The sequence below is a fragment of the Peromyscus leucopus genome, chromosome 8b (assembly GCF_004664715.2).
Source record: "Peromyscus leucopus breed LL Stock chromosome 8b, UCI_PerLeu_2.1, whole genome shotgun sequence".
Classification (NCBI taxonomy): Eukaryota; Metazoa; Chordata; class Mammalia; order Rodentia; family Cricetidae; genus Peromyscus; species Peromyscus leucopus.
Window position 1 is genome coordinate 102,186,090 of NC_051086.1, and position 26,780 is coordinate 102,212,869.

At 56.4% G+C, this 26,780-nt stretch overlaps 2 protein-coding genes across 22 annotated transcripts; one reads left to right on the top strand and one right to left on the bottom strand.

Annotated features, from left to right (window-relative positions):
• Positions 1-643: 643 nt before the first annotated feature.
• Tmc6 (transmembrane channel like 6) lies at positions 644-14,897 on the bottom strand. 10 transcript variants are annotated; one of them, XR_005090506.1, is made up of 21 exons: positions 14,272-14,432; positions 12,854-12,989; positions 12,623-12,744; positions 12,401-12,496; positions 11,707-11,865; positions 9,679-9,784; positions 9,483-9,579; positions 9,052-9,309; positions 8,476-8,666; positions 7,678-7,822; positions 6,707-6,862; positions 6,288-6,439; positions 6,018-6,197; positions 4,683-4,778; positions 4,445-4,520; positions 3,418-3,551; positions 3,136-3,312; positions 2,952-3,030; positions 2,034-2,101; positions 1,354-1,441; positions 848-1,256 (listed from the first exon to the last, which is right to left on the bottom strand). XR_005090506.1 is itself a non-coding variant. In XM_037201618.1 (20 exons), exons 2-20 carry the CDS (start codon positions 12,907-12,909, stop codon positions 781-783), a joined length of 2,508 nt encoding a protein of 835 aa, XP_037057513.1. In that variant the 5' UTR covers positions 12,910-12,989; positions 14,655-14,897; the 3' UTR covers positions 644-780. The 10 variants fall into 10 exon arrangements, 9 of the variants coding, with proteins under 9 accessions (XP_037057513.1, XP_028748395.1, XP_028748392.1 ...); XM_037201618.1 differs by lacking the exons at positions 1,354-1,441; positions 14,272-14,432 and adding an exon at positions 14,655-14,897 and having other exon boundaries at positions 644-940; XM_028892562.2 differs by lacking the exon at positions 1,354-1,441 and having other exon boundaries at positions 644-940; positions 12,623-12,741; positions 14,272-14,431.
• Positions 14,898-15,893: 996 nt separating this feature from the next.
• Positions 15,894-25,653, top strand: Tmc8 (transmembrane channel like 8). 12 transcript variants are annotated; one of them, XM_037201625.1, is made up of 16 exons: positions 15,894-16,138; positions 16,525-16,858; positions 16,978-17,126; positions 17,428-17,577; positions 17,754-17,839; positions 18,322-18,521; positions 18,759-18,906; positions 19,871-20,041; positions 20,679-20,818; positions 22,724-22,847; positions 23,193-23,290; positions 23,442-23,625; positions 23,748-23,878; positions 23,962-24,120; positions 24,658-24,736; positions 25,108-25,653. In XM_037201625.1, the coding sequence occupies exons 2-16, from the start codon at positions 16,698-16,700 to the stop codon at positions 25,351-25,353; spliced, it is 2,226 nt and encodes a 741-aa protein (XP_037057520.1). In that variant the 5' UTR covers positions 15,894-16,138; positions 16,525-16,697; the 3' UTR covers positions 25,354-25,653. The 12 variants fall into 12 exon arrangements, with proteins under 12 accessions (XP_037057520.1, XP_037057521.1, XP_037057522.1 ...); XM_037201626.1 differs by having other exon boundaries at positions 16,614-16,858; XM_037201627.1 differs by having other exon boundaries at positions 15,894-16,113.
• The last annotated feature ends 1,127 nt before the right edge of the window (positions 25,654-26,780 follow it).

Here is a 26,780-nt window from a genome sequence, read left to right on the forward strand (position 1 = left end):
GGACCAGCTGGGGGATGGCTGGTATCCAGCAGGGACTTTTGATCCCATGGGCAAGGGTGGGCCCAGCACTGTTGGCATGTCCCGGCCCAAGGTGACTCCCAAAAACCACAGACTTGGAAGATGCCGTGGCTGTTCAGTCTCAGGAGTGAAACCAAGCTCCTGTAGCTCAGCTCACCCAAGTCATCTCACCCCACACCATCCACCTTAGACTAGGTGCTGCTGGTCCCTGTACTAAGGGGCTGCTCACCCAAAACACTGAGTCATCCCTTAGGAGTTCTTCCCTAAATCTGCCCCCTCTTTTACCCACATAACATCACCACTGATTGGTTTCTCACCATGGGCACAGCCAGGCCTCTGTCTTGCCCATCAGAACGTGGCCACTTCTTCTCTGCCAGTAGAGGCTGACCTTCACTTAGCCCCAAGCCCTGAGGGTCCCATGAAAGACCTAGTGGGTCTTAAGCACCTGGCAGGAACAGGTCACAAGCTCATCCCAAAACACAAACCCATATTGCAAAACCCGTTTAATCAGAATTAAAAAAAAAAGAAAGTTGGGGAAAGGGAAAGCCAGGGGTGGTGGCACATGCCTTTGATTCTTTGATTCCAGTACTTGGCAAGCAGGTCTCTGAGTTCAAGGCCAACCTGGTCTACATAGTAAACTCAAGACAGCCAAAGCTATATAGATACATCCTGTCTTCAAAATAAATAAAAAATATAAAACCCAGGGTAAGTGAGTCCCAGATAGGACAGGGTCCCTTGGAGTACCCCCACATCCTTGCTCCGTCACCTTGGGGATTTTGTGGAAAGAAAAGTTACTGTGGTGTCCCGTGGGGACCTCAGGTTCAAGTCTCTGCTTGAAGGGTCACAGTGACTGGGGGTGCAAGGTTCCTTTCTGTCCCCTCCATCCACAAGCAGGGCAGTTGCCGTGGTAGCCTCCTGAGTTCTGCCAGAAAGGAGAGTAACCTCAACCAATGTCAAAGTCCCTCTGACCTCTGTGGTTAGGGGCTCAGTGGATGCCCTGAGTCCCAGGTGATGCATCTCAGGCCTCCCAGGTTGAAGGCTCTAGGGCAGTGAAGGCCAGACTGGCAGAGTAGTGTGAAGAGCCACCAGGGATTATATTCCAGGCATTTGCCGGGGAGAGCTGCTGGACCACATCAACTGGCCACTTTGTGGTCCAAAACTGGAGTATCATGGGCCTTGTGTGGAGCGGCTTACAGTAACAGCCCCCTCAGGAAATGCCTGCCATCAACACAGGGGATCTAAGGACACAACACGTATATCAGCTGTGAGGACCACATGGAGCCAAGACCCTACTACTACTAAGGAAAAGCACAGAGGCAGGGTTGTGTGTCTGACCTTGGGTTCCCCCACAAGATAGCCTGAGGTCCATGATGACTGGGTGTTCTGAGATGCCTCCAGTGCAGGACATCAACCTCACTGTGTCCTACAGAGAGGAACCCTGGTGATTTCAGCTGAGGGCCTGCAGACATGGCCTGGGGGAACAAGCCTCAGCCTGCTGGGGATGGGTGGACCTCCATGTGGGTGTGCAATGTAGAAACATGGCGTGTGCCCCACACAGCAGGGAGAAATTCTCCTGTTGTCAAGGTCACTGTAAAACTCATCTGTGCCTGGAGAGATGGCTCAGACTTTTAAAAAGGCACTTGTTGCTTTTCCAGAGAACCCAGGTTCAATTCCCAGCACCCACATGGTAGCTTAACTCCAGTTCCAGGGAATCCGATGCCCTCTGACCTCCACAGGCCCACATGGTGCACAGACATACATGCAAGGAAAACACCATCCACACACCTCAGTTGTGCCCGAAAGTGGCTCTCCATCCCTGGGGGTATCTCAGCAGCCCCCCCCCATCCCAGCTTTAACTGACATGGCAGGGACACTTAAGGCAGAGGGTGAGACAAGCAGGAGCTCAGTCCTGGAGCCCAGAGGTGCCTCACCCAGGAAGCACCACGGCAACAGAGGAGTGCCACTTTACACCCCCCTCCTTCCTCTCCCAGCCGCTGACACAGACCTCTGCTCACCTGCTCCGCTCCCCATCCTCATAAACAGAGTGAAGCTTGTTGATCAGGAAGATCTTGTCCTCTCCCTCCTGGAAAAGGCCAGAGCACAAGCATGAGAAGACAGAAGTCCATCCCTCCACCCCAGAGTTAGCCTGTTCTAGACTTCCTGTGGAGCTCATACTGTCTCACTATTTGTAGTTCTGATCCCTTCTGATGGCCCATGTATGTACATAGGGCCCCAGACATACCTAGGTCCTGAGAGTACCGTGTGAGCCGCTGTTTCCCATACCTTAAACAGCAGGCTGCCTGCCCACTCTTTCCCGAGGCCTGACTACTTCACGCCTGCCCTCTGCTTAACCCCAGTCACGCAGAAGTGGCTCACACTAATCCCAGTACTCAAGAGATAGGAGGATCACTTTGAGATTAAGGTTAGCCTGAGCTACAAAGTAAGAACCTTTCTCAAAAACAAAAACCAGGGCTGTGAGATGGATCTGCAGAAAAGCTCCCCAGAACCCACGAAGAAGTGGGAGAACCAACTCCACACACAATCACTTAAAAAAAAACTTTAAAAATATTTAGCTGGAAGGTGGTGGCCCACTCCTTTAATCCTAGCACTAGGGAGGCAGAGGCAGGAAGATCTCTTGAGTTTAATGAGGCCAGCCTGGTCTACAGAGCAAGTTCCAGGACAGCCAGGGCAACACAGAGAAACACTGTCAAAAAAGAAAAAAGGATTGGAATTGTAGCTCAGTTTGTAGAGTGCTTGCCTCGCATACAGAAGGCCCTGGGTGCAATGCTCAGTAGCACATAAACAAGGCGTAGATCAGAACTCCAAGGTCATCTCAGTACACAGGACAACCTGGGCTACAGAGTGAAACCCTCTCCGCAAAAGCAACAACAAGCAGGTGTGCCAGGGGAGCCGCACGGGCGGGCGGCACTCACGTTCCGGATCTGCTCCCTGAGCAGGCGGATGATCTTCCGCTGCCCTTTCACCACCTGGATGTTGAGGTAGATGACAGACCTGAGGAAACGGGGGGCTCAGGCTGAAGGCCCAGGGCAGGGCCACAACAGCGCAGGGCACTACCTCAGGCCAGCCTCACTGCCACCCCCGCCTTGTAGAACTCACAACAGCAGGGCTGACATGAGGAAAAGGAAGAAAGTGTTCTCCACCAGGAAGTGGTACAACCAGGGCAGCCAGGAGGCCCCGGAGCCGGCATGCTCCAGGCGACGCACCCAGACCGTGCCCGCCTCGTACATGGTGTTCAGAGTCCGGAAGGGGCCACAAATGCTTGAGGGCTTCACTCTGGAGAAGAGAGGGACAAGAATCCCTGAGGCAACAGTCCCAGTCTCAGCTAGGACAAGGCATGTCCTGTGTCATCCCAGAGCCAAGGACCAGGCCTCTACTCACTGCCAGACGGCATAGCAGAGGAAAACAGCCGCGCCCAGGAACGACGGGAAGCAGAGCAGGGTGAGGAAGACGGTGCTCATGTGTGACGCCAGCCAGGGTCGGCGAGGTGCCTGGCAGTTGGCCATCAGGCTTGCCTGGGACAAAGGCTGTGAGTTGCATTCTGCCGAGGCCGCCATGCCCTGCCCCCCAAGCACCTTTCACCCTCGTCCTCTAAGAGTATGATTAACACTACTTATCAACCTGACTGGCTCTGGGGTCACCCAGTAGACAAGCCTCTGGGCACCCCGTGAGCGTTCCTAGACTCACTTAACGGGTGGGAAGGCCCACCACGAATGCTGGCGGCGCCATCCCACCCGCTGGGGTCCCCAACTGCAGAAAACTGGAAAGTGAGCTGAGCACCAGCGTGCATCTCTGCTTCCTGACTGAGGATGCCGTGTGACCAGCTGCCTCCCGCTCCCGCTGCCTTCTCTGTCACAGCTGACTGCCCTCTAAAGGAGCCAAAACAAACCCAATACAAAAAGGAAGCGAAGGGACAGGTGGGCAAGGCTGAGCCTGCAGAACCCAGGACAGGCAGAGACAGCACTCTGGGTCTGTACACCCATACCAGCCTGGTGAGTACGCCACCTCCAGTGTGGAGGACCAGAAGGGGACCCAGAACTAGTGAGGACCAAAGTCCTAGCTGTTAGCCCCTGAGCATACTAACTAGGGAGAGGGACCCAGCGTGACTCCCAAGAGACAGCAGATGTCTCCAGCCTGCCTACCCTGCTGCCAAGTTACCCACTCTGTGTGTGTGTGTGTGTGTATGTGTGAGAGAGAGAGAGAGAGAGAGAGAGAGAGAGACAGACAGACAGACAGGCAGGCAGACAGACAGACAGACAGACACAGGGTTTCTCTGTGTATCCCTGGGTGTCCTGGAACTTGCTTTGTATACCAGGCTGGCCTTGAACAGAGACTGTCTGCCACTGCCTCCTGACTGCTGGGAATGCTGGGATTAGAAGTGCCCACCACCACGCCCAGCTCACATTACCTTCTTAACGTAGAAGAGGAAAAGCAGCCTGAGTATCTGCACTGCGGGCAGGAGCGGTGAGAAGAGGACACCCAGCCTGCGGACGGACGGACGGATGGCAGCAGGCAGGGCCGGTGAGCATCCTCCCAGCCCTGCCCAGAGAGCCACCCCCCCCAGGACCCCTCTGCCCACCCAGGACCAAGAGGCTGCTGCTGTGCAGTGGCTAACAGCCAGCAGGAGGCAGGTGAAAGACCCTCACCAGGTAAGTGTCTGCCCATAAATCAGGTCCAGAACATTCCGAGCAATGTCGAACTCAGGCTTCTGCCTCCTTTTCAGCTTCTTCTCTGAGATGAGCCTGGACAGAGGAGTCCCTGAGAGATGGGCAGGGGAGACTTTCATCCCCAGGGCACCAGGCAGGGGCCACCTGCACCAGGGCAAGCCAGCACCCAGCAAATGTCAGGAGAGACAGCAGCCATCTGGGCCTAGGGGCTATCACCACAGAAGGAGGAGGCTGAGACAGAAGGATTATGAGTATAAAGCCAGCCAGGACTCTGTCTTAGAAAACACAAAAATAAACAATAAATCCTTATGTTTTCTCAGCACTCAAGAGGCCAGGAGCAGCCTGAGCTACACAGTGAGACTGTGTGTCAAGAAACCAAGGGATAGCCGGGTGTGGTGGCGCACGCCTTTAGTCTCAGTGCTCAGGAGGCAGAGGCAGGTGGATTTCTGAGTTTGAGGCCAGCCTGGTCTATGTAGGGAGCTCCTGGCCAGCTGGGACTACAGAGACCTTATCTAAAAAAACAAAAACCAAGGATTTCTGGGTAGGGTGGCACCGGTCTGTAACCTCAGCTACTCAGGAGGGTGAGGTAGAGGGATCAAACTTCAAGGCTAACCTAGGCAACTCATCAAGACTGACCTCAAATGAAAAGATGGGGCTGGGAAAATAGCTCAGCAGGTAAACATGCTTACTGCCAAACCGAGTGACCTGAGTTCAGTCCCCAAGACCCACATGGTTAGGAGAGCAATGACCTCCACATTCCCCAGCACGCATGTGCGCACACACATGCACAAACACACACACACACACATGCACAAACACACACACACACATGCACAAACACACACACATGCACAAACACACACACATGCACAAACACACACGCACATGCACAAACACACACACATGCACAAACACACACATGCACACACACACACACACAATAAATAAATGTTTAAGAAGAGTTTTAAAAGGGGTATCTTACTCTTCAACTGTCCTTCAAGCCATGTATTCTCAGAGAAAACACAAAAGGACTCAACAAGCACTCAAAAAGCTAGATCCCACGCCCCCATGACATTTTAAAGATGCCCCTCCCCTCTCTCTTCCTGTCTCTGAGCAATACTGAAACCATTTTCCTTTCCAATCTGAAACTACCCCACATCCTGCCGCCCACCATCCTCCTTGGTGTAGGGACTTCTCACGGGCTGGCAGGGGTAGTCAGCACACATCAACCCTGTCCCACCTGTCCCTGACTGACCAAGGTGGGAACCAGGGGCCCAGAGGGCAGGGTGGGAGGGCCAGGTGGAGCCTCCTCACCTCCATACCAGCTCCCCAAAAAGAGAGTCCAAGAGTGTGAAGATGAAATCCACGACCAGGAAGCGGTACAGTTCCTGGCCCACAAAGTCCTCCCAGCACTGGCCCTGCAAGGTGGCCACCCTGTGGCCCAGCCAGTGATAGCAAAGCACACCCAGGACAGCCATCTTCAGGATGAGACTCCTGTACAGGTAGAGGTTGTGAAGGCTGAGGGGAATGCCAGATAACAGACGCTCCAAGGAGCCCTACCCAGCAGCCCACGCAGCCACACACCTGCAGATGGCCATGTATACTTCCAACACGGGGGAGTCATGCCGCTCCAGAGTGGCCAGACCACGGAACAGGTAAGAAGCACCCAGATTAAGGACACTGACCACCAGGGGCAGGGCCAGCAGCTCCAACCCCTGGTCACCAGCAGCAGATCTCTATGAGGACAGTGAGAGGGCTCAGTGAGAAAAGGTGCACCCCCCACGGGGACATATTCATTGTGGCTGTCCTGTAAGTTGCAGGCACTACAGGAAGGGTCTGGCTGGAAGATTGGAGCAACGTGGCAGGGAGCACCCCCCTCCAAGACACACAGCTTGCCCCAGGCTTCATTTCCAACCACACAGGAAGCAAGGAGGAGTGTGAGAACCATGGGCCTAGTGAGGCTGTGGGGTCTCAGTCCCAGGACATTCTGTCCCTTGCCTTACCTGAACCATGACCTCCGAGAAGGTGAGGACAGCCACTGCACAGCCCATCGTGGTGCCCAGACACAGCAGCCATCCCAGGCCTAGCACGACCACCTGCCACAGCTGCCCACACGCGCTCCGGGGGCGCTTTCGCATCTGCCATTCAGCCAGCAGCTCCTGCAGGTGGTAGGCGGTATGTTCCCGTCACGGGATCCCAAGGCGACACATGCCCAACACACAGGCAGGCTGCCGAAGCCCCTCCCTTCCCGAAAGAGGCCCAGGGCACACCTGCTTCTGCTGGGACCCAGGGAATGCAGGGTGGCTGCCACCTTGAGGCCCCATCCTCATCCCTTCACCAAAGACTAGTCTCTAGGAATCCCACGTGCCGAGCCTGTGGCCTTCGCCCATCCTATGGGCAAGGGTGGCCTCTAGCCAACCAGAGCCCCCAGGATGAGGACACCTGTCCCCAGTCGAAACTCCCATGAGTCACAGCAGCATGAAATCCCAGAAAGGTAGAGAATTCCCACAAGGCCCAGCCAGCCCTGGGACCTTGAACCTTGTACAAAGGATTTGACCAATGCTTCAATTACCCCTTGTAGTCCTTAGCCTCTGGCTACTGCAGCCATTAAATGACTGACTATAAAGGAAGCCATTCTTAGCTGCAGCAGATGGGTTCAGGACAGGACAGAGTGCCCTGAGAAGGGGACCCCTGTCCTCCTCTTGGCTCAAGCCTAAATACATTGGAGCAGTTTCTGTAACTCCAGTTCCTTTATGTCCCTGGAGCTCAGGGCTAACACCACAGAGGCAACCCAACCAAAGTAAGGGTGTAAGAGCATCAGACCTGCCTGGACACTCTTAGGGAAAGATCACCAGCCAGGACCTCAAGGCCAGCTCGCAGACACCACTCCCAAACATCCTAAGGGGATCCAGGCCAGGTCTGCAGGAGCTGAATACTAATGTGGTTTCAAGGGTCATGTGTGGTAGTCGCTCACCTTCAGCTGAGTGCAGATGCTGTCCTGCTGGACACGGGAGGCCCGCTTCTGAGTCACCTTGTAGTCCCAGGAGCAGAAGACCATAAGAGCGTGGATGCCTTTAGTACTGCCAACCCGGTAGCTCTCCCCAAAGGAGTGGGACATGCTAGCGAGCGGTAGAGAGAGGCAGAAAGTGAACAACTGGAGGGATGGGTAGAGAGGTAGATGAGTAGGTCGGTGGATAGGTGAAGGAGTGGATAGATGATGGATGGATGGGTGGGTGGTGGTGGGTGGATGGATGGATGGGTGGGTGGGTGGGTGGGTGGATGGATGGATGGGTGGGTGGGTGGGTGGGTGGGTGGGTGGGTGGATGGGTGGGTGGGTGGATGGATGGATGGGTGGGTGGGTGGATGGGTGGGTGGACATGTGGATAGATTGGTAAATGGGTTGGCAGGCAGATAGGTGGATGGACGGATGGACGTACCTACAGGTAGAAGAAAGCACTAAAAAACAGAGAGATGCAAGGATAGTTAGATGGATAAGTGGGCGGACAGATGGACAAGTTGACGGGTATATAGATGAATGAATGGGTGTGAGTGGGAGAAAGAATAGACAGATGGGCAGAAAAAAAAAGACTAATCAAGATAAAAGAGATGGATAGGTAAGTGGATGGGTGGTGGGTAGATGGAGCAGTGGGAACTTGAGTAGGTAGACAGGTGTGGGGAAATGGATGGATGGGTGGGCAGACAAGGAGCTACAGATGACCAGCGGATAGAAGGATGGTGCTCAGAGTGAGGGCCACATGGTTGAGGTCATTACCTGTATACCAGAGTGATGCAGGTCATAAAGAAGACAGCCCCCACTGTGAAGAGGTAGGCCAGTGGCATGTTATAGGGCAGACTGCCCAACCTGGGGCTGCACTGGCCACTTTCCCATGGGGAGGCACATGATTGGCTCAGCGTGGTGTTACTGTAGTAGCCGTAGTACATGACGGTGTGTGTGAACCAGCCCTGTCAGAAGGCCAAGCAGAGTCAGGGATCCCTTGCCCCCCCCCCTCCCAGCCCAGTGGTTCTCAACCTCCCTGATGCTGTGATCCTTTAATTCAGTTCCTCATGTTGTGGGAACCCCCAACCATAAGATGATTTTGTTGCTACTTCATAACTGTGATTTTGCTACTGTTATGAATTGTAATGTAAATATCTGATATTCAGGATATCTGATATGCAATCCCCAGAAGGGTTGTGGCAACCCACAGGTTGAGAACCACTGCCCTAGCCTATGCTCAGGCCTCCAGGAGGAGAAGCCACCCATAAGGACACCTGGGGACAAGCAGGAGCCCACCAGGGAAGCTGGGACAGGACAGGCACAGGACATGGCAGGAGCTGAAGACCTCACCCCGCCTGTGAGGAGTTCTAGACCAGAGAAGGTAGGGACCGGGCCTGACGGGTCAGGTGGGAAGACAGCTTGCACTCCCACGAGGAAGGCCAGCAGAGGCAGCAACATCAGTGTGTTGAAGGCCAACAGGGTCTTGAGGAAGAGGAAGTAGGAGAGGACACTGGAGCCAAACTGGCCGCCGATCTGCTTCAGAGCATAGCGCCATGGCCTGGCAGCATACAGACCTGAGAGCAACACCAGCCCCAGGCTGTGCAGGGCCTGTAGAGATAGCTGCAGGTCAGTCCTGAGGGGCTGTGATGCCAGGACAGATCTGCACGGCCCCAGGAAAAAGCCAGGGTCGGCAGTCCCTTGATCAGGACAGCAACAGGATAGGGCATCCCCCACCCCAGACAGCCACACCCACAACAGACATTACAACTCAGAGCTCCTACCAGAATGCAGCTGTATCTGAGCCTGGTGCAGCAGGAAAAGACCCCACCTCGGCCCTGTGGGCTCCTCTGCTTTCCCTTTGGGCTCCAACTTTTCTCTCTGGGGACAGACAATGCCCAGACCATAAATGCCTAGACTACAGAGGAATGTGGCTGCCTCCTGGCTCAGGGAGGCCAGCTGAGGCCATGGGGCACTCACCGAAGCCAGCGCTTCTCACCCAGGCTCAAGGGCATGTTCCGGACCATGTGGTCCCGCTGGGTCACCGACAGACCCTGAAGCTCCTTCACTAGCAGGCTCCGCTTCTCTGCCCAGAGGAAGAAGGTCCCTCAGTACCCAGCATCCTTCCCGCTGCATACTGACCAGGGCCCTGGGCAGCCACCAACCCAACACAACCCTCTAAGACCCTTGCAGGCAAAGCCAGACCCGGGCCAGCTGTCCAGACGGCCCTCCCTCATTCTTCCTACCCCTTGGGCCCAGGAGTCCCTTCTCCCATCCCCAGATCCTGGCACCTTCCCAGCTGATCAGTCCTTGTACAGTGGAGGGCAGGGTTTGACCTGATCAAGGTACCCTGGGACTCAACATAAAGAGTAGCAGGGGTGCTGGAGAGATGGCTCAGAGGTTAAGAGCACTGGTTGCTCTTCCAGAGGTCCTGAGTTCAATTCCCAGCAACCACATGGTGGCTCACAACCACCTGTGATGAGATGTGGTGCCCTCTTCTGGCCTGCAGGCATACATGCAGGCAGAACCCTGTATACATAATAAATAAATTTTTAAAAAAAGTTCCAGTGGTGGTTTGCTTCATCTTAGAGGTCCTAAGTCTGTCACAACAGATGCACAAAGCCACAAGGGAATGGGGGACAGGTTGGCACTGCCTCCTCATGGCCGCCATGATGTCAGTGTTAACTGTCATTGATAGAATCACCTGCAGATGGGTCCCTGGCATGCCTGGGAGGGATTATGTTGATTACTTTAATCAGTGTGGGAAGACCCATTGTAACCATGAGCAAGAATAGGGGACCCTGGACAATATAAAATGGAGGAAACGGCCGAGTCCCAGCACTCATCGGTGGACACCCGTGACCAGCTGCTTCAAGTTCCTGCCACCTGACGACCCACACCGGACCACAGTTTGAACTGTGAGCCAGAGTAAACACTGTGTCCCTTACGCTGCTTTGGACAGAGCATTATCACCCCAACAGGAAGAGAAACTGTTGCCACACGCCCGGCCCCACAAAATAAACAGATGCCACCTTCATCGCTACGACCAGCCCATGGGGGTAATTTCCCAACTCCAAATTTACACATAAATGATCTTCATAGGCAGGAGGACCTGAGTTCAAGGCCAACCTGAGCAGGCCTTCACCCTGTCTTCAGTCACCAAGGGCTGGAGACCCAGACCAATGGTAGAGCGTTTGCCCAGTACTTACAGTCTCACAGTTCTCATTCACAGAGAGGGAAGATGGGGGCAAGGGAGAGCAGACCGCGGAGAAGTAGAACATGGCCGGGTGGCAGAGTAAGTGGAAAAGCTGGGGCGGTCACCTGAACTCGGAACCCAGGCCACTCGAACCCACTCCACTCCCACCGCCAGGAGCCTTGGGTTCTCCCGTTCCTAAGAACGAAACCAGGCCTGCTCCAGTCTCAGGCCCTGGCACTTGCCTCCTCCGCTGCGGTCACTTGGAAGGCTCCCTGGAGCCCTAGGCTGGGCCGCTCCCAGGTGGCCCCCTGCAGTGGCTTCTCTTAGTGCTTGGATCTGAGCTGCTGTCTCCCGCTCACCCATGTATTCACCCAGCAGGAAGAAAGCTAACAGCTATGACTGGTGCACAGACCACCAACACGCGCTGGAAGCCTCCCGACACTCAGCGCTGGAAGCCTCCCGTCCCCGACACTCAGTGATGGAAGCCTCCCCGACACTCAGCGAAGCGATGGAAGCCTCCCCGACACTCAGTGATGGAAGCCCTCACTCAGTGATGGAAGCCCTCCCGACACTCAGCGATGGAAGCCCTCCCGACACTCAGCGATGGAAGCCTCCCGACACTCAGTGATGGAAGCCCTCACTCAGTGATGGAAGCCTCCCGACACTCAGCGATGGAAGCCTCCCGACACTCAGTGATGGATGTTGGAGGGGGGGGGGCATACTGACCCGGGGACCTTTGTAGCTCGTGTCTGATACCCGAGGGGCCTCACAGCCAGGCAGCCCTCAGGCAGCAGACTAGGTTATTCACTCACCATCGTCCTCTAAGAGTGTGTGGTCCAGCTCCAGGTCATAGAGGCGAAGGCTGGGCCGGGCAGAGCGTACCACATTGCCCAGCAGGGGCCGGCTGCTCCTGTGCCGGAGCCTCACCGTGCGGTTGTAGTACTGGGAGATGATGGCCCCACGGCTGCGGCCTTGGAAAACAAGGGCAGGGGAGGAGAAGGCAGGGACAGGTCTGGCCGTACGTCCCTCTGGACAGATCTCAGCACCAGGCCTCCCGTCCCTTAGCCCTTCCCTTTGCCAGAAACCCAGGAGCTTCTGTTTATCTGGTTGGTTGGTTGGTTTATTCGGGACAGGGTTGCTCTGTGTAACCCTGGCTCTGTAAGTCCTGGAACTCTGTAGACCAGGCTGGCTTTGAACTCAGGGACCCACCTGCCTCTGCCTCCCGAGTGCTGGGATTAAAGGCGTGGGCCACCAAGAGCCTACCCCCCCCCCACTGGGACCGAACCTCGCTTCCTAGGCAAACGCTCTACCACCGAGCTAAATCCCCAACCCCCAAGAGTCTATTTTTAAGCCTATGACAAATGCTGTCATGTTTAGAATCCAGCAAGGGTGAGTGCTGGGCTTCAGGCCCCAGCAACAGGGAGGCTGGGAGCCCAGAGGAGACGACTCTAGGTTGACACCTAGGCTGAGGTCAAAGTCCGAACAAGGGCAGAGGGTCCCACTCACCAATGGTGCGACTAGGCATGCTGGCCAAGATGCGGAGAGTGGCCATGCTGTGGGCAGGGGCACCTTCAGGCCTTGGGAGGGTCTGGTAACCTCTGCCTAGGAAGGAGGGAGACACAGCAGCTGTCTCACCCAGCCCACCCCACCCACCCCAGGCTGTAACATGCAAGGGCAGACAGTCCCAGGTCCTGCCCACACCGGGTCAGAGCGCAGGCCTGAGCTCACCTGGAGCCAGGGGCAGCAGCTCCAGCCCCTCCTCGGCCGCCACCCGAAGACTCTGCTCTTGAATGAGCTGGTGGAAGGAGTCATGGACTTCACTCTCTTCATAGGGACTGGGCTCCCGGCTGCTAGGGGGGAACCAGTGTGGGAATCCATGCTCCAGCCCTCTCCCACTTCCAGAAGGCTTCACATCAGACAGAGCGATACATCCCAGACCACCAGCACCAGGGTACTTACTCTTCGTCCTCTGTGGTCTCTGGGACATTGAGGACTAAAGTCAGTGGCTGAGCCATGGCTGTGGTACACCCTCAGCCCGTCTGCAGACCTAAGGGAGCTCAGAGACTAGACGCAGCCAATGGGACCCCCACACCATCTGTTGAGATAAAACCATCTTTCAGTCCCTGGCACCCCCTCCCTGGGGGCCCATATTTAAGGCACAAACACACTACAGGAATCCCCAGCCTGCCCCCCATCCACAGCTAAACAAATAATTAATGAGTGGCCCCAAATAACACTCTCGCCCGCCCATAACGGGCTGTGAGGGAGGAAAGAAAACAGGAAGGAAGCGTGAGGCCACAGTTCCCCACTGGTTTCCTAGATGTCACTGGTCCCAGGAAAATGGGAGAGGTCTGTTCTCAGGCCTGGCCCTAGGGCTTCAACTCTCTTAGAGAAGAGGAAGGGGCCGGGAGGCGCAGAGAACTTCCCGCGCCCGCCCCATGACCCCAAAGTGCTTTTCTCGCGCAGGAAGTGCAGCCCGGCAGCCGCAAAGCCCTGCCCCCAGCACCGCCCAGGCAGCCTCCACTCCACACAGGACTCCTTGAAACCCACCCCCAACGCCCGGGGCCGGGTGTTCCAAAGTTCTCTTGTCCCCGGGAGAATGACTCCCTACGTTCCCAACGCAGCTTAAAGCTGGAGGAGGAAGCTGAGCCGACACAAGCTCCCTTTGTCCTGCTCGGTCACCCCGCACAATAGCAGCCAGAGCATTGTAAGGGGCTCATTGTCCTCCTGGCCTAAGGCCCTAAGGGAGGGCGCGGCGGAATGAGCAGCCAATCACCTGACTCCGGCAGCAGTGCCCCCCAGAAGGCAGGCCCAGCCCTGTCCTCAAATCCTGCCAGTCTTCACCTAGAGAACTCGCAGTTTTCGGGGAGCTCTCCCGACGGCCGAGAGTTCCCACGTAACCCCGATCCGCTCCAGACACGCCCCCGCCTGCGCCGCAGTGGAGCTCAGCAGGGAGGGGCACAGCCGGAGGTGGCACCGCCCGAATGGAAAGCAGCCAGGCGAGGTGGTGCCCACTTAGTTTCAGGGTCCCCTCCCTGGCCACAGTACTTCTCAGGCTCAAGGCCTCAGGCTGCCGCACACCTCTTCTCCATAAGCTGCTGGGAGTGCGCTGAGGCTCCGCCCGGGACTCCGGATCTGCTTGGGCCCCAGGTCTTCAGTCCCGCCTGGGGCGGGCCAGGTGTGCGCAGTTCCGGGACGCACCATCCTGCGCCCCGAGCCAGACGGAGAGAGGCCCGCAGCGGCAGTCCCCAGGAACCCGCACCCAAGGGGTCAGCCCCCCGGCGGGAGCAGCCGCCCCGACAGCCGAGCGGCGACCCTGCACCCGGGTCCAGGCGCCTAGCTGGAGGGGAGGAGCCCCGCTCCCCGAAGTGGCTCACCTGTGCGCGTACCCGCCCCGGGGAACCGCAGTTTCAGCTCCACCAGCAGAAGAGTCATTAACAGACTGTCATTAAGGGTCCGGGGGGCAAGGTTTGACGGTTCCCAGACTGGCAGCTGGAGGTAGCCCCACCACCCGCCCACATGGCAGCAGGCCCGGAAGGTCACATGACCTCCTCCCGCCCGCGAGTAAGCCCCGCCCATCCAAAACAGTGCCCTGTGCCCGCCAGCTTCGGACTCCACCCTAGCGCTCCACCCTGAATTCTGAGCAAAGTGGGCGCGGCCGAGTATTTGGATATTGACAACTCCTAGGTGGAGTCCCTAATTTTTGTAGGACTCAGTTTCCCCAAGTTTCCAATACCACTCACGTCCCAGGGTTACTTACCAGTCCCCAGCCTCTCCACAGGGATTGGGCAACCTCCTCCTCCCAGCCTCGGTTCGCTGCTCCCCATATCCGGCTAAGGAATGGGGTTACCGCCTCCTCTGCTCTGGCGTGGTGTCTATTTCTGAAGCCAGAGTTCAAGCCGCTTCCGGTACCCACTGTCCCACATGTGCCACTTGCCTAGTTTTCTGTGACCGAGACCTAGGCAATGACCTTTCTATTTCACAGACGAGGACATTATTAAGGCTGAGAAAGTTTCACCAGCCTCCGGGTGTCACCAGCTGGAGCAGGGGACTTGGCCACCAGAGTGCCCCATGGAGCCCCTTCCCCCATGTGACAGGCAGGGTGACCATGAGAAGGAAGTAAAAGGGACACCAAGCCCCCGCCCCCACACAAGACAACAGACGCCAGAAAGCTTGCGGGGTACAGTGATGTGGTGAAGCCTGAGGTAATAGGGTCCGGCTGAGCTGGGGCAGCAGAGAGGGCAGTGACAGATTCCTCACAACTGTCCCTGTGTGGCTGACCCGGCTCTCCTCGGCTCCCCCTTGCACTTGCACTGAAATTTGCATGACTTCTGGCCCAACTTAAAAGTCATTTCCTAGGGAGCCTTCCTGCATGAACTTGAAATACAGAGCAGGGCAGGGACGCAGGGAGCCTCAGGGAATCCAGAGCTGAGCTGACAAGGCCTTAAAAGAGGAGAACACGGAGGAAGGGCCAGGGCTCCCTTACCGGCAACTGGCCAAGATGACTGCTGAAAGTCTAGTCGGTGAGTGACGTGCACCGAGTCGCTTCCTAAGCACTTAGGCTGGGCTTGGCGCCAGGACATGCAGGAGGGCAGTGCCTGGCATGAAAGCGGGAAGTTCAGAAATAAGGTACCAGGCAGGAGTGATAGGACAGGCCTTTAATTAACCCCAGACTTGGGCAGATATCTCTGTGAGTTCAAGGCCAGCCTGGTCACATAGTGAATTCCAGGACAGCCAGAGCTACACAGTGAGACCCTGCTTTGAAATAACAAAAAAGAAAAGAAAAGAAATAACGCCAGCGTCCTGGAGAGCCAGCGGCTGGGTGTTCTGGAACCTCCACGTCTCACTATCACGCTCTCTGGGGCGACTGCAGAGGGCAGATAACGGGTTCCTCTGCTCGGCGGGCGGGAAGGGGGCTGGCAGGGGCGGGAGGGTGCGGAGGGAGCCGGGCGCGTGCCCACCACGCCCCTCACCTGTGTCCTCCCCCTCCGATGCAGGAAGTGCACGCTGGTGCAGAGGAAACTTACGAGGAAGGAAGGCGGGAGTGGGTGGAGGGGAGGAGACGCTGCTTCCCTGCCAAAGGGGGGTTCCTGTCACGTGACCCCACCCCACTCCCTCACTGCCCTGTCTGGTGGGTCCGGAGCTGATCGCACGAGGGAGCTTCTTGGGGAGCTCGGTCCCTTGCCCCTTTGTGAGCTGCCTGCTGTGCGGAGAGGACGGTGAGGGGAAAGAATTGAGGCCCAGGTCAGTAGCTTCCTCTGGGGTGTCTTGGGGGTTCCTCCTTTTCTCACGGTTGGGGATGTAGCCACGCCTCCCTTTCTGGGTCCCTTAAGACCAGAGCAGACCCAGAAGGAACACACAGACCGGGGCCCTAGCACATCCAAAGCTTGGGTGTTGCAGAAAGCGGGATTCTAGGAGCTATCGGGGTTCAGGACAGGGGTGACTTCCCAGAAAGCCAATGCGCACATGGAAAAGAGTGGGGATTGTGTTTTTCCAAAGCTTAAGGTTTGTGACAGCCAATCTTCGCTTTGCCGGTGGTTCTCTCTCTCTCTCTCTCTCTCTCTCTCTCTCTCTCTCTCTCTCTCTCTCTCTCTCCCCATGTCCTCGGGGCCTTTTTCCTCATTTGACAGGCTGGGAGACCTAGGCCTGGGTCGGAGGTGGAGTGGGACAGCCCCGGCTCCGACCGCAGCAGACTTCTTTTCACTCGTGGACATGGCAGGGCCAAGGCGAAGCTCATCACCCGGCGCCCGCCGTTCCTCCTGAAAGCCAGGCTCGTGCTTGTGTGTCCCGCGCGCCCCCTGGCATGTTTCGCCAGTGGTCGGTGCAGTCGGGACCGGCCCCCCGACGGCCTGACTCCCAGGCGGCCGCGGAGGAGCTGTGGGAGGAAGAAGTGGAGCGGCTGTGCGCCTCCCGGGCGCCGGTACGGATGCTGCCCTACGCCATGGCAGACAAGCGCTTCATCCGGTAGGTGCGGCTCGCTCGGCCGCACTGGAGGAGCCGCGGTGGGGGCGGGGGAGCGCGCCCCAGGATCGTACCTGTCCGATGGATGACTCGGGGGCGCCCCCGTCGCCACGGTCCCACAGGAATCTGCGGGAGCCCGAGGGGGTGAAGACCTCCTGCTGGCAGCGGTGGCGTCGCCGAGGGCAGGTGGCCCGACAGCATCTGAGGGAGGCAGCGCAGAGGCTGGCCCACGGCTTCGGGCTCTGGGAGGAAGCGCTCTACGAGATTGGGGGTAGGATCCCACGCCAGCCCTCCCTTCCCACCTCCCTGGTCAGCCCCTCCATCCATCCTTGTGCACCCTTTGGATTCCTCCCATGCACACGTAGGTGGGTGACAGTCCTCGGAGGGCTATTGGAGATACTGCACGTCAAGTCCCAACATTGCCGTGGGCTGGTCCCCACTCACGCGTACCACACAGCCCTGTGGTTCTCAACGTTGGCTATCTCTAAGTCAAATAGGAGGGATGTAATTGCTACAAGGAAAAATGGTCTAGAAAATGAAAGACGGCTGATCTCCCTGCTTTTCTCCCACAGGCCTCTTCGGGACGGGCATCCAGTCCTACTTCACGTTCCTCCGCTTCCTGCTGCTGCTCAACCTGCTCACGCTACTGATGACGGGCAGCTTTGTCCTGCTGCCCCTGGTCTGGCTCCACCACCCTGAGCCAGGCCCTGCCCTGAAACTGAGTGAGTGCTGGGGTTGCCCTGACCCTGCATGGGCTAGCCTTGGACTCTGCTTGATGGTACCTTCTGCACAGACGCCTCCCACCACAACCTCAGACAGCCTCGGTGTTAGGGTAGATGCAATGGAGTTGGAAGGGTGAGTGTCACCTCTGTCTTGTCGGTCCTCTCTTCCTGCTCAGCAGGCCTCCAGTGCCCCGGCAGCCACCAGCCCCAGAGTGGCATTCCAAGGTTCCACAACCCACTTTGGAATATTCTAACTGGCAGGGTAAGTGGATCTCTCCTGGCTATGTGGCTATATTCTGGGGCATCTGGGAGACTCTAGTCTGAAGGACCCCTGCTCCTCAAGAGACATTTTGGCTTTTAAGGGAGAGTCTTACACAGACCAGCCAGGCCAGATATAGAGACTTAGGGAGATGTGCCCATGAGCCATAGAACCCAGCCTGGAGCAAGAAACAAATGAAGAAAGTGTCCCAACCTCTAAGAAAAACACACACACACACACACACACACACACACACACACGCCAATTCCTAGAGGCCACTGAGCCAGTATCTTAAGTCCTGGACCCAAACCTGTATGACATTGGGTAAGTCACCTAGCTTCTTCCAGTGTCTGTAAAACAGGGATATCTTGGGCCAGGCACAGGGGTGCGTTCCTGCAAGCACAGTACTCAGGAGGCCGAGGCAGGAGGGTCACAAGTCCAAGGCCAGTCTGGGACACATAAGGAGGTCCTGTTCTTCCTTGCAGGGTAAGCACTTAGAACAGGCCCAGCATGCCACCTGCATTCACACGTGCTCACTGTGTCCCCAGGCCTTCAACAACACCTATCTCTTCTACGGTGCCTACCGGGCAGGGCCAGAGCACAGCTCAGGGTACAGCATCCGCCTGGCCTACCTCCTCAGCCCAATGGCTTGCCTGCTCCTCTGCTTCTGCGGGACATTGCAGCGGTGAGCGAAGACCCCCAAGTCGCCTACAGGCCTCCATCCTCGGCCATCCTTCATCAGCTGGCAGATAGATCCCCGCGCAATGAGGCTCACCCTGGCCCCCAGCCTGCCTCCTCTACAGTGAGGCTGGTACCCAGGAACAGGGGTCCCTGCCCCAACCTTCTGAGGCCAGAATCCCAGCCAAGCCACTGCCAAGGGTGGAGAGTGGAGGAACCCCCACAGCAATCCTTCCTCCCCCAGGATGGTAAAGGGGCTCCCACGGCAGCCACTCCTGGGCCAGGGCTACAGGGCGCCCCTCAGCGCCAAAGTCTTCTCGTCCTGGGACTTCTGCATCCGGGTGTGGGAAGCCGCCACCATCAAGAAGCACGAAATCAGCAATGAACTGAAGGTGTGTGAGAGGCAGTGTGTGTGTGTGTGTGTGTGTGTGTGTGTGTGTGGTGATGAAATGGTATGTGAGGGGCTGTGTGAGTGTGAACGGGAGTGACCAGATGACAGTACGAACCAGCTGTGATTGTGAACACGCAAATGTTATAAGAATGTGTGACAGGCATAGTGGCGAGCGTCTTTAATCCCAGCACTTGGGAGGTGGAGGCAGGTGGATCACTGTGAGTTCAAGGCCAACCTGAACTACATAGCAAGCTCCAGGTCAGCCAGGATACATAGTGAGACCATGTCACAAAATAAATAAATATGGAAATGTGTCTAGGTATGATGTGCGTATCTGTGATCCCAGCATTCAGGAGGCTGAGGCAGGGGGATTGCCATGAGTTTGCGACTAGTCTAGGGTACAATTTTGTAAGTGCCAGGCCAGCTAAGATTATGAGACAAGACCCTGTCTCAACAAGGGGTTGGCAGGATGGCTGTTCAGGTAAAGGGTCTTGTTGTGACTTGGAGTTTATCTCAGGGTCCCACAAGGTGGGAGAAAAGAAACGGTTCCCACAGTTTCTGCTCTGACCTCCACGTTTGTGCACCATGGCTTTCACACACACACATAGTGTAAAAATAAAATAAAGGGGGGGGGGGCTGGAGAGATGGCTCAGAGGTTAAGAGCACTGACTGCTCTTCCAGAGGTCCTGAGTTCAATTCTCAGCAACGACATGGTGGCTCACAACCATCTGTAATGAGATCTGGTGCCCTCTTCTGGCCTGCAGGTACACATGCAGGCAGAACACTGTATACATAATAAATAAAAAAAAAAAAAACTACAAAAGGTAGGTGTGTGTGTGTGTGTGTGTGCGCGCGCATGTCTTGGACTAGCTGAGCGAGGGGGTGGCTATGATTAGCGTGGCTAGTGACTGGGTGAGGGTGGGTAGGTGTGGAATGCTTCAGGACCCCTCCCCTCCTGCCTTCAGGTGGAGCTGGAAGAGGGCCGCCGCCTGGAGCTGGCTCAGCAGCAGACCCGGGCCCAAAAGGCCTGCCGCCTGCTTACCTACCTGCGGACCAATGTCCTCATTGGACTCCTAGTGGCCGGAGCCATCAGCGCCATCTTCTGGGCCACCAAGTACTCACAGGACAACAAGGAGGTGAGGGACAGGGCATGGCTTTCTTTTTCTTTCTTTCTTCCTTTTCTTTCCTTCCTTCCTTTCTTTCTTTCTTTCTTTCTTTTTTTTTTGAGATCTATTTATTTATTATGTTTTTTCCCCGAGACAGGGTTTATCCGTGTAGTTTTAGTGCCTGTCCTGGATCTCACTCTGTAGCCCAGGCTGGCCTCAAACTCACAGAGATCCGCCTGGCTCTGCCTCCCAAGTGCTGGGATTAAAGGCATGCATCACTGCCGCCCGGCTATTTATTATGTTTTTTAATTAATTATTTTATGTGCATTGGTGTTTGACCTGCATGTGTGTCTGTGTGAGGGTGTCAGATCTCCTGGAACTGGAGTTACACACAGTTGTAAGCTGTCATGTGGGTGCTGAGAATTGAACCCAGGTCCTCTGAAAGAGCAGCCAGTGCTCTTAACTGTTGGACCATCTCTTCAGCACCTCCCACCCACCACCCCCCCCCCCATGTATTCCTTTATGGTTTGTTTACTTGCTTTTTTGGTGTGAACTGTGAGAAGAGATAGGTGACCCCACTTTGCAGCCGAGAAGACCGAGGCTCAGGCCAGGGCCCCTAGTGTGAGCTGCATCCTCGGAACCTTGACCCCCCTCCTCCCCCCCACAGGAGTCCCTTTTTCTGGTGCTGCAATACCTGCCCCCTGGAGTCATTGCCCTGGTCAACTTCCTGGGTCCCCAACTGTTCACAGTCCTGATCCAGCTGGAGAACTACCCTCCCAGCACCGAGGTCAACCTCACCCTGATCTGGTGAGTATCCAGGGGGTGCATCGTTGTGGTCCCCAAGAGTCCTGAACTGGGAGACTCCAAAGCGGAGGTGGGCAGCGCTTCTAGACCATTCAGCCTCGGGTCCCAAATCTGAGGCTTCCCCTGAAGGGAGCCATCAACCTGCATGAAGCAGAGGGCCATTTGGAGGGGTAGGGGTGCTGTTTGGCCTCGGGGAGTCAAGAGCCAGCTGTGAACACTTACAAAGCCTGGCGATTTGAGACACAGCTCCTGTGCGCCGTGAGGCTGGACACTTTGCCTCGATGGCCCTCACTCACTGCTGAAGTGTCCTGGCCAAGGTCACTCATCCCCGATAGCTCTGCCACACAGTCCTGACTCCAGCGCAAGCCCACTCTGAGGGTCCCCCACGAAACCTCTGTGTGCCTCGCCAGCTTCTCTAGCCTCTCTGTCCTCACCTCCGAGTCCTGCCTTCTTTCCCTCCGCTTCTGTCATGGTCAACTCTGATTTGCTTTGACGCACAGTGGCATAGTCCTGGCACTTGAGAGGCAGAGGCAGGGGGATCGCAAGCTCAAAGTAGCCTGAGCTACACAGGAAGAAGCTGTCAAAACCATCCAAGTCAAGGGCTGGTGAGATGGCTCAGTGTGGAAAAGCACATGCCATGCAGCCTGACAACCTGGGCTTGGATCTCCGGAACACATGTAGAAAGCCAGATGTGGTGGCACACGTCTGTAAACGATTACAGCACACCTGTGTAGACGGGAGAGAGACAAGAGCATCACCTGGAAGCTCTCGGGCCAGCAAACCTGGAGTATACAATGCAGCCTTAGAAAAGAAAGCCAGGCATGTGGTGGTGGCGCACGCCTTTAATCCCAGCACTCGGAGCAGGCAGTGGATCTTGTGAGTTCAAGGCCAGCCTGGGCTACCAAGTGAGTTCAAGGAAAAGGCCTAAAGCTACACAGAGAAACCCTGTCTCAAAAAAAGCAAAAAAAAAAAAAAAAAAAAAAAAAAAAAAAAGAAAGAAAGAAAAAAAAAAGCCAGGCATGCGTACACGCCTTTTATCCCAGCTGAGCAGACACTGCTGCCTCCGCCTGCCTCTGCCCGCCTCTGCCCCCCCACCTCTGCCTCCCAGTGCTGGGATTAAAAGCGTGTGCCACTCACACCACTATACCAGGCTTACCTTGTTTTTGTTTATTTGTTTTTTTTTTATTTATTTATTTATTATGTATGTGTTCTGTTTGTTGTATGCTTGCCACAGAAGAGGCACAGATCTCATTATAGATGTTTGTGAGCCACCATGTGGTTGCTGGGAATTGAACTCAGGACCTCTGGAAGAGCTGCCAGTGCTCTGAACCTCTGAGCCACCTCTCCAGCTTGTCCCCGCGCGCGCACACACACACACACACACACACACACACACACACACACACACAGAAGGTCACCAGGCATGGTGGTGCACACCTTTAACACCAGCCCTCAGCGGCAGAGGCAGACACATCTCTGTAAGTTTGAGGCTAGCCTGGCCTACATAGTAAGTTCTGGGCCAGCCCAGAACTACTACTACGTGGTAAATAAAAAAAGGAGGAGCTTCGAAGGTGTCTCCTGATCTGAGACTCTGAGGACTCAGGAAGGCGCAGACTTTCTCTTGCAGGACTCGTCCAAATAAACCGTAGAGCTGGCGGCAGGGAGGATAGGTGGTGTGTGTGTGGGGGGGGTGTTTCCCAAACTGGGTTAGAGACCGGACCATTCGTTCCCATGCACTATGTGGAGTCAGGAGTCAGGCTTGAGGAACACATTTTGAAAATCACTGGAGGGAGATGAAGCAGGCTGGAAGGAGGCAGGGCTGAGCCCAGGACACCGGGTCTCAGGCACCAGCCACTCTGTGGTCTGGATGGAGCCCCGACCCCCCTCTGATGCGGCCCCTGCCCTCAGGTGCGTGGTGCTGAAGCTGGCCAGCCTGGGAATGTTCTCCTTCTCGCTGGGTCAGACCGTGCTGTGCGTAGGCAGAAACAAGACCAGCTGCGAGGTTTATGGCTACAACGCCTGCGAATACCAGGTGGCAACCCATCCTTCCCCACGAAGCCCCACCTCAAACTCCAGAGCCCGGTCCCTTTCAGTCCTTTCCCAGGTATCACTTTCGTGAGTAGCTGGAGGCGGAGCTGCCATACCATGGCGTGCCCCCAGGGGGCGCCCCGCACCACACCCCAGATGTGCCGCTATAGCTCTTCTGGTTCGGGAGTCCTCTGCTCTAGTTCTGTCCCCGAGGTCATGTCTGAATGCAAGCAAGGCTCTGAGACCCACCCCAGCCACCAACCCACCTCCAAACCCAGCAAGCAGTGGGTGAGGGGAGAGTCTGGAGGAACCTGGGGGTAGTGATGGGTCCCCTTTCTCTGCACCCCAGTGCTGGGAGAACTCGGTGGGTGAAGAGTTATATAAACTAATCATCTTCAACTTCCTGCTCACCGTGGCCTTCGCCTTCCTGGTCAGCCTGCCTCGGAGGTGAGCTACAGGGGGACACCCCAGGGGATGGCTGGAGGCCTCTGCCAAGCGTAAGCCAGGTCTGTCCCCATGAGTAAGGGTGTGATGGCCCGTAGGGAAGACCCATGTGGCTCCGCCTGGAGTGTACCCAGATCCCCCACCCCCTCACCAGGCTGTTAGTGGAGCGCTTCTCAGGCCGGTTCTGGACTTGGCTGGACCGGGAGGAGTTCCTGGTGCCAAAGAATGTGCTGGACATCGTGGCCGCGCAGACTGTCACCTGGATGGGTCTCTTCTACTGTCCGCTGCTGCCGCTCCTCAACAGTGCCTTTCTCTTCCTCACCTTCTACATCAAGAAGGTGGGGAGCTTGGGACAGCGCTCGCTAGAGCACTGCATCGTCCTTCCGCCCCCTCCCCTGGACCTCAGACCCCCTGGTCCACAAAACACCCTGGTAAGTCCTGCTATCTCGACCACCTCCAGTACACCCTCCTGAGGAACTCCAAGGCGTCCCCAAGGCTGTTCCGAGCCTCCAGCTCCACCTTCTTCTTCCAACTGGTGTTGCTCCTGGGCCTGCTCTTGGCTGCAGTTCCTCTGGCCTACGTGATCACCAGGTGATGGGGCTTGGCAGCTGGGAGGCTGGCCCAGCAACTCGTACCCGAGACCCTGACAACCCTGTCCGTTCCCATCTCTCCAGCACCCGCTCCTCCTGGGACTGCGGCCTCTTCGCCAACTATTCAGCCCCCTGGCAGGTGGTGCCAGAGCTGGTGACTCTCCAGCTGCCACCTGCTGGCCAGCGTACCCTCCATTACCTCAGCTCTCACGCCTTCAGCTTCCCGCTGCTCATTCTGCTCAGGTGCCTCCAGCCAGCAGGGACGGTGGGAGAAACCCAGTTTCTTGGCTTTTGTCTTTTCCTTCCCGGGGGTGGTGTACACCTGAGCATCTCCAGACAGTGTCCTGGGGTGCGGGACCCAGGGAAACTGACTCAAAGAGAGGTGACCTGAGGGCATACTATAGGCCCTCTGGGCTCCTAGGAGGCCACTGAGGACTGCATGGCCACTGAGGAAACCCAGCCCCTGCTGAGGCAGCCTTTCCATGCTGGAGCACTTGGAGTGAGGGGCTGTGAGAAGAAGGGGAGTTTTTAGAAAAAACGGCGTGCACAGAACTTTGAGACTGAGACGGTAGATCTGGTGTGGTGGTGCACTCGGGAGGCTGAGGCAGGAGGATGGCTGTGAATGTGAGGCCACCCTGCTTACAGAGTGAGCTCCAGGGCAACCTGGTCTACATGGCAAGACCCTGCCTCAAAGATAAAGATTGAGGAAGCGGGGCGGAAGTCAGGCAGCGACCACGGTGGCCTGGGAGGTGACTGACCTGGAATCCTATCTGCCTTAAGCCTCGTCCTGACCGTGTGCGTCTCCCAGTCCCGGGCGAACGCCAGAGCCATCCAAGGGCTGCGGAAGCAGCTGGTGTGGGTGAGTGGGTCCATTTCGGCCCAGCCCTTTAGGAGTGTGTGGTAGCCTGAGGAATCTGGCTGAGAGGGGTGAGGGTTTTTCCTCCCGTGCCGGGTGTACCCTCCTGCCACTGGCAGCCTACTTTGGTAGGGGCGTGGCCTTGGGTTGAAGCAAAGCCTCAGGTGGTGGGCGTGGTCTGGGTCCGGGCTGGGGTGCGTTAGGGGCGGGGCTGTGGTGCCGTCTGGTCCTAAATTAGGGGCCGGCTTCGAGGTGGCCTCCCGCTGCCGTGAGAACCCGCCCTGGCGGGGCCAAGGCCTCAGATTACGTTGTGGACGTGGCTTCCGGCTGCAGCTTGCTTCAAGCTAACATCTGGTCTCTTGTTTTCCCTGCAGCTGGTCCAGGAGAAGTGGCATCTGGTGGACGACCTGTCGCGGCTGCTGCTTGAGCTGAGCCCGGAGCCCGAGACCCCTCGCTCTCGAGCTTCGCGTCCGCGGTCCTTCTGCCCTGGATTCCCGTGCCCAGGCTCACCCGGCCCCAGGACACCCCTGAAAGGACCCTCCACCAGGCTGAGCTCCTCGAGCTCCGGTGCCTCGGTTCCCGTCTCCAAATTTCACTTCCCCAGCCGCACAGAGCTGTAGCACCGACCCGCCCCCTCCCCGCACACCCACACCCTACCCCCGGCTTTGCCGCAGCTTCCTCCGGTCCTCCCCTCCCAGCCCTTCCACCTCCTTACCCTGTGATCACTGGTCCCAGGAACCACTGCTTACAGCTGGCTCCAGGGCCTTATCCTCAGGTCAGCAGGAAGAACATGAGAATTTCTACCTCTATTTTATTTTATCTAATCCCTTCATAGGTTTTATTGAGTGTTCTGTAGTGTGCATAATGGTATGTATATTAATTCATGGATATATTATAAATATACATTTTTTTGGAAGCATTCACATTTCTTAGGAAAGGGTTGCTCTCAGGAATGTTTGTATGCCTCTCTCCATGATGCTGCAAGCCCTGGTCTGGAACAGCCCTCTGCAGACTGAGGGCTCTTCTCTGCCACCCCCTCCCACATCGCACCACCTGCTTAACCCTTCACCCACCTGAGCACAGAGGTGAAGCCACGCTCAGCGAGTGGTGGGGCCGGGGCTTGAACCAGATAGAGGGACTCCAAGACACACAAAAACCAGGGTGGGCCCTGAGGTCACTCCTGATCCTGAGAGTGGCTTGCTTAAGTTCAGTGACATCTGGGTCCCTTGGGGAAAGCATCCATGCAGGGTCCATGGCCACACCTCTGCAGAACAATGTTCTCTCAGGCTGCCTGTGAGCTGACAGTGAGTCTGAGGGGTGACAGTGCACACCCTGCCAGACTCTCAGCGGCAGGTGCAGGCCTGCACTTGGAGACCTTGGGGAGTGCTGTGGGAGGCAACCCTGGTGGCATGCTCAAGGGGGATGCAGAGGCAGGGCAGGGTGTAGCCTGGAGCTCTGCCTGGGTTTCCTCTTCTCGCCCCATCTCTTGCTGCAATGGCTTTGAACCCATAGCTTGGAAGGAAATCTCTATAAAGTTCAGATGCTACAGATCCTACTGGCTTTGAGGTGACTGGTCCGGATGAAGCCATAGCCAGGCATGGGGGTCAGTGTCTGGTTTTTTGTTTTTGTTTTATTTTTTGAGACAGGGTTTTTCTGTTGTGGCCCTCACTGTCCTGGAACTCTCTCAGTAGACCAGGCTGCCCTGGAACTCACAGAGATCTAGAGATCCGTCTGTCTCTGACTCCCAAGTGCTAGAATCAAAGGCGTGTGCCACCATGCTGGCTGGTGTGTGTGTGTGTGTGTGTGTGTGTGTGTGTGTGTGTGTGTGTGTGTGTCTTGTTTTGTTGTGTTGTTTTTCTTTTTTTGTTTTAATCTGTCTGTTCATCTTGAGACAAGGTCTCTGTTTTTAGATAGTCCTGGCTATCCTGGGACTCACTATGCAGACCAGGATACCTCGAACTCAGAGAGCCTCCTGCCTCTGCCTTCTCTGCTGGCATTAAAGGCGTGCACCAGACTCTGTGGGGACATTTTAAAGTACCCAAGTACA

Coding starts and splice junctions, on each gene's coding strand:
- Tmc6 (XM_037201618.1), bottom strand. CDS start 12,909: ATGGCTCAGCCACTGACTTTAGTCCTCAATGTCCCAGAGACCACAGAG. Junction 9,310..9,482: donor TCAGATACAGCTGCATTCTG/GTAGGAGCTCTG, acceptor CTATCTCTACAG/GCCCTGCACAGCCTGGGGCT. Junction 4,521..4,682: donor TATGGGCAGACACTTACCTG/GTGAGGGTCTTT, acceptor GTCCGTCCGCAG/GCTGGGTGTCCTCTTCTCAC.
- Tmc8 (XM_037201621.1), top strand. CDS start 16,353: ATGCGCACATGGAAAAGAGTGGGGATTGTGTTTTTCCAAAGCTTAAG. Junction 16,400..16,613: donor GTGTTTTTCCAAAGCTTAAG/GTTTGTGACAGC, acceptor TGGACATGGCAG/GGCCAAGGCGAAGCTCATCA. Junction 24,737..25,107: donor TGCGGAAGCAGCTGGTGTGG/GTGAGTGGGTCC, acceptor TTTTCCCTGCAG/CTGGTCCAGGAGAAGTGGCA.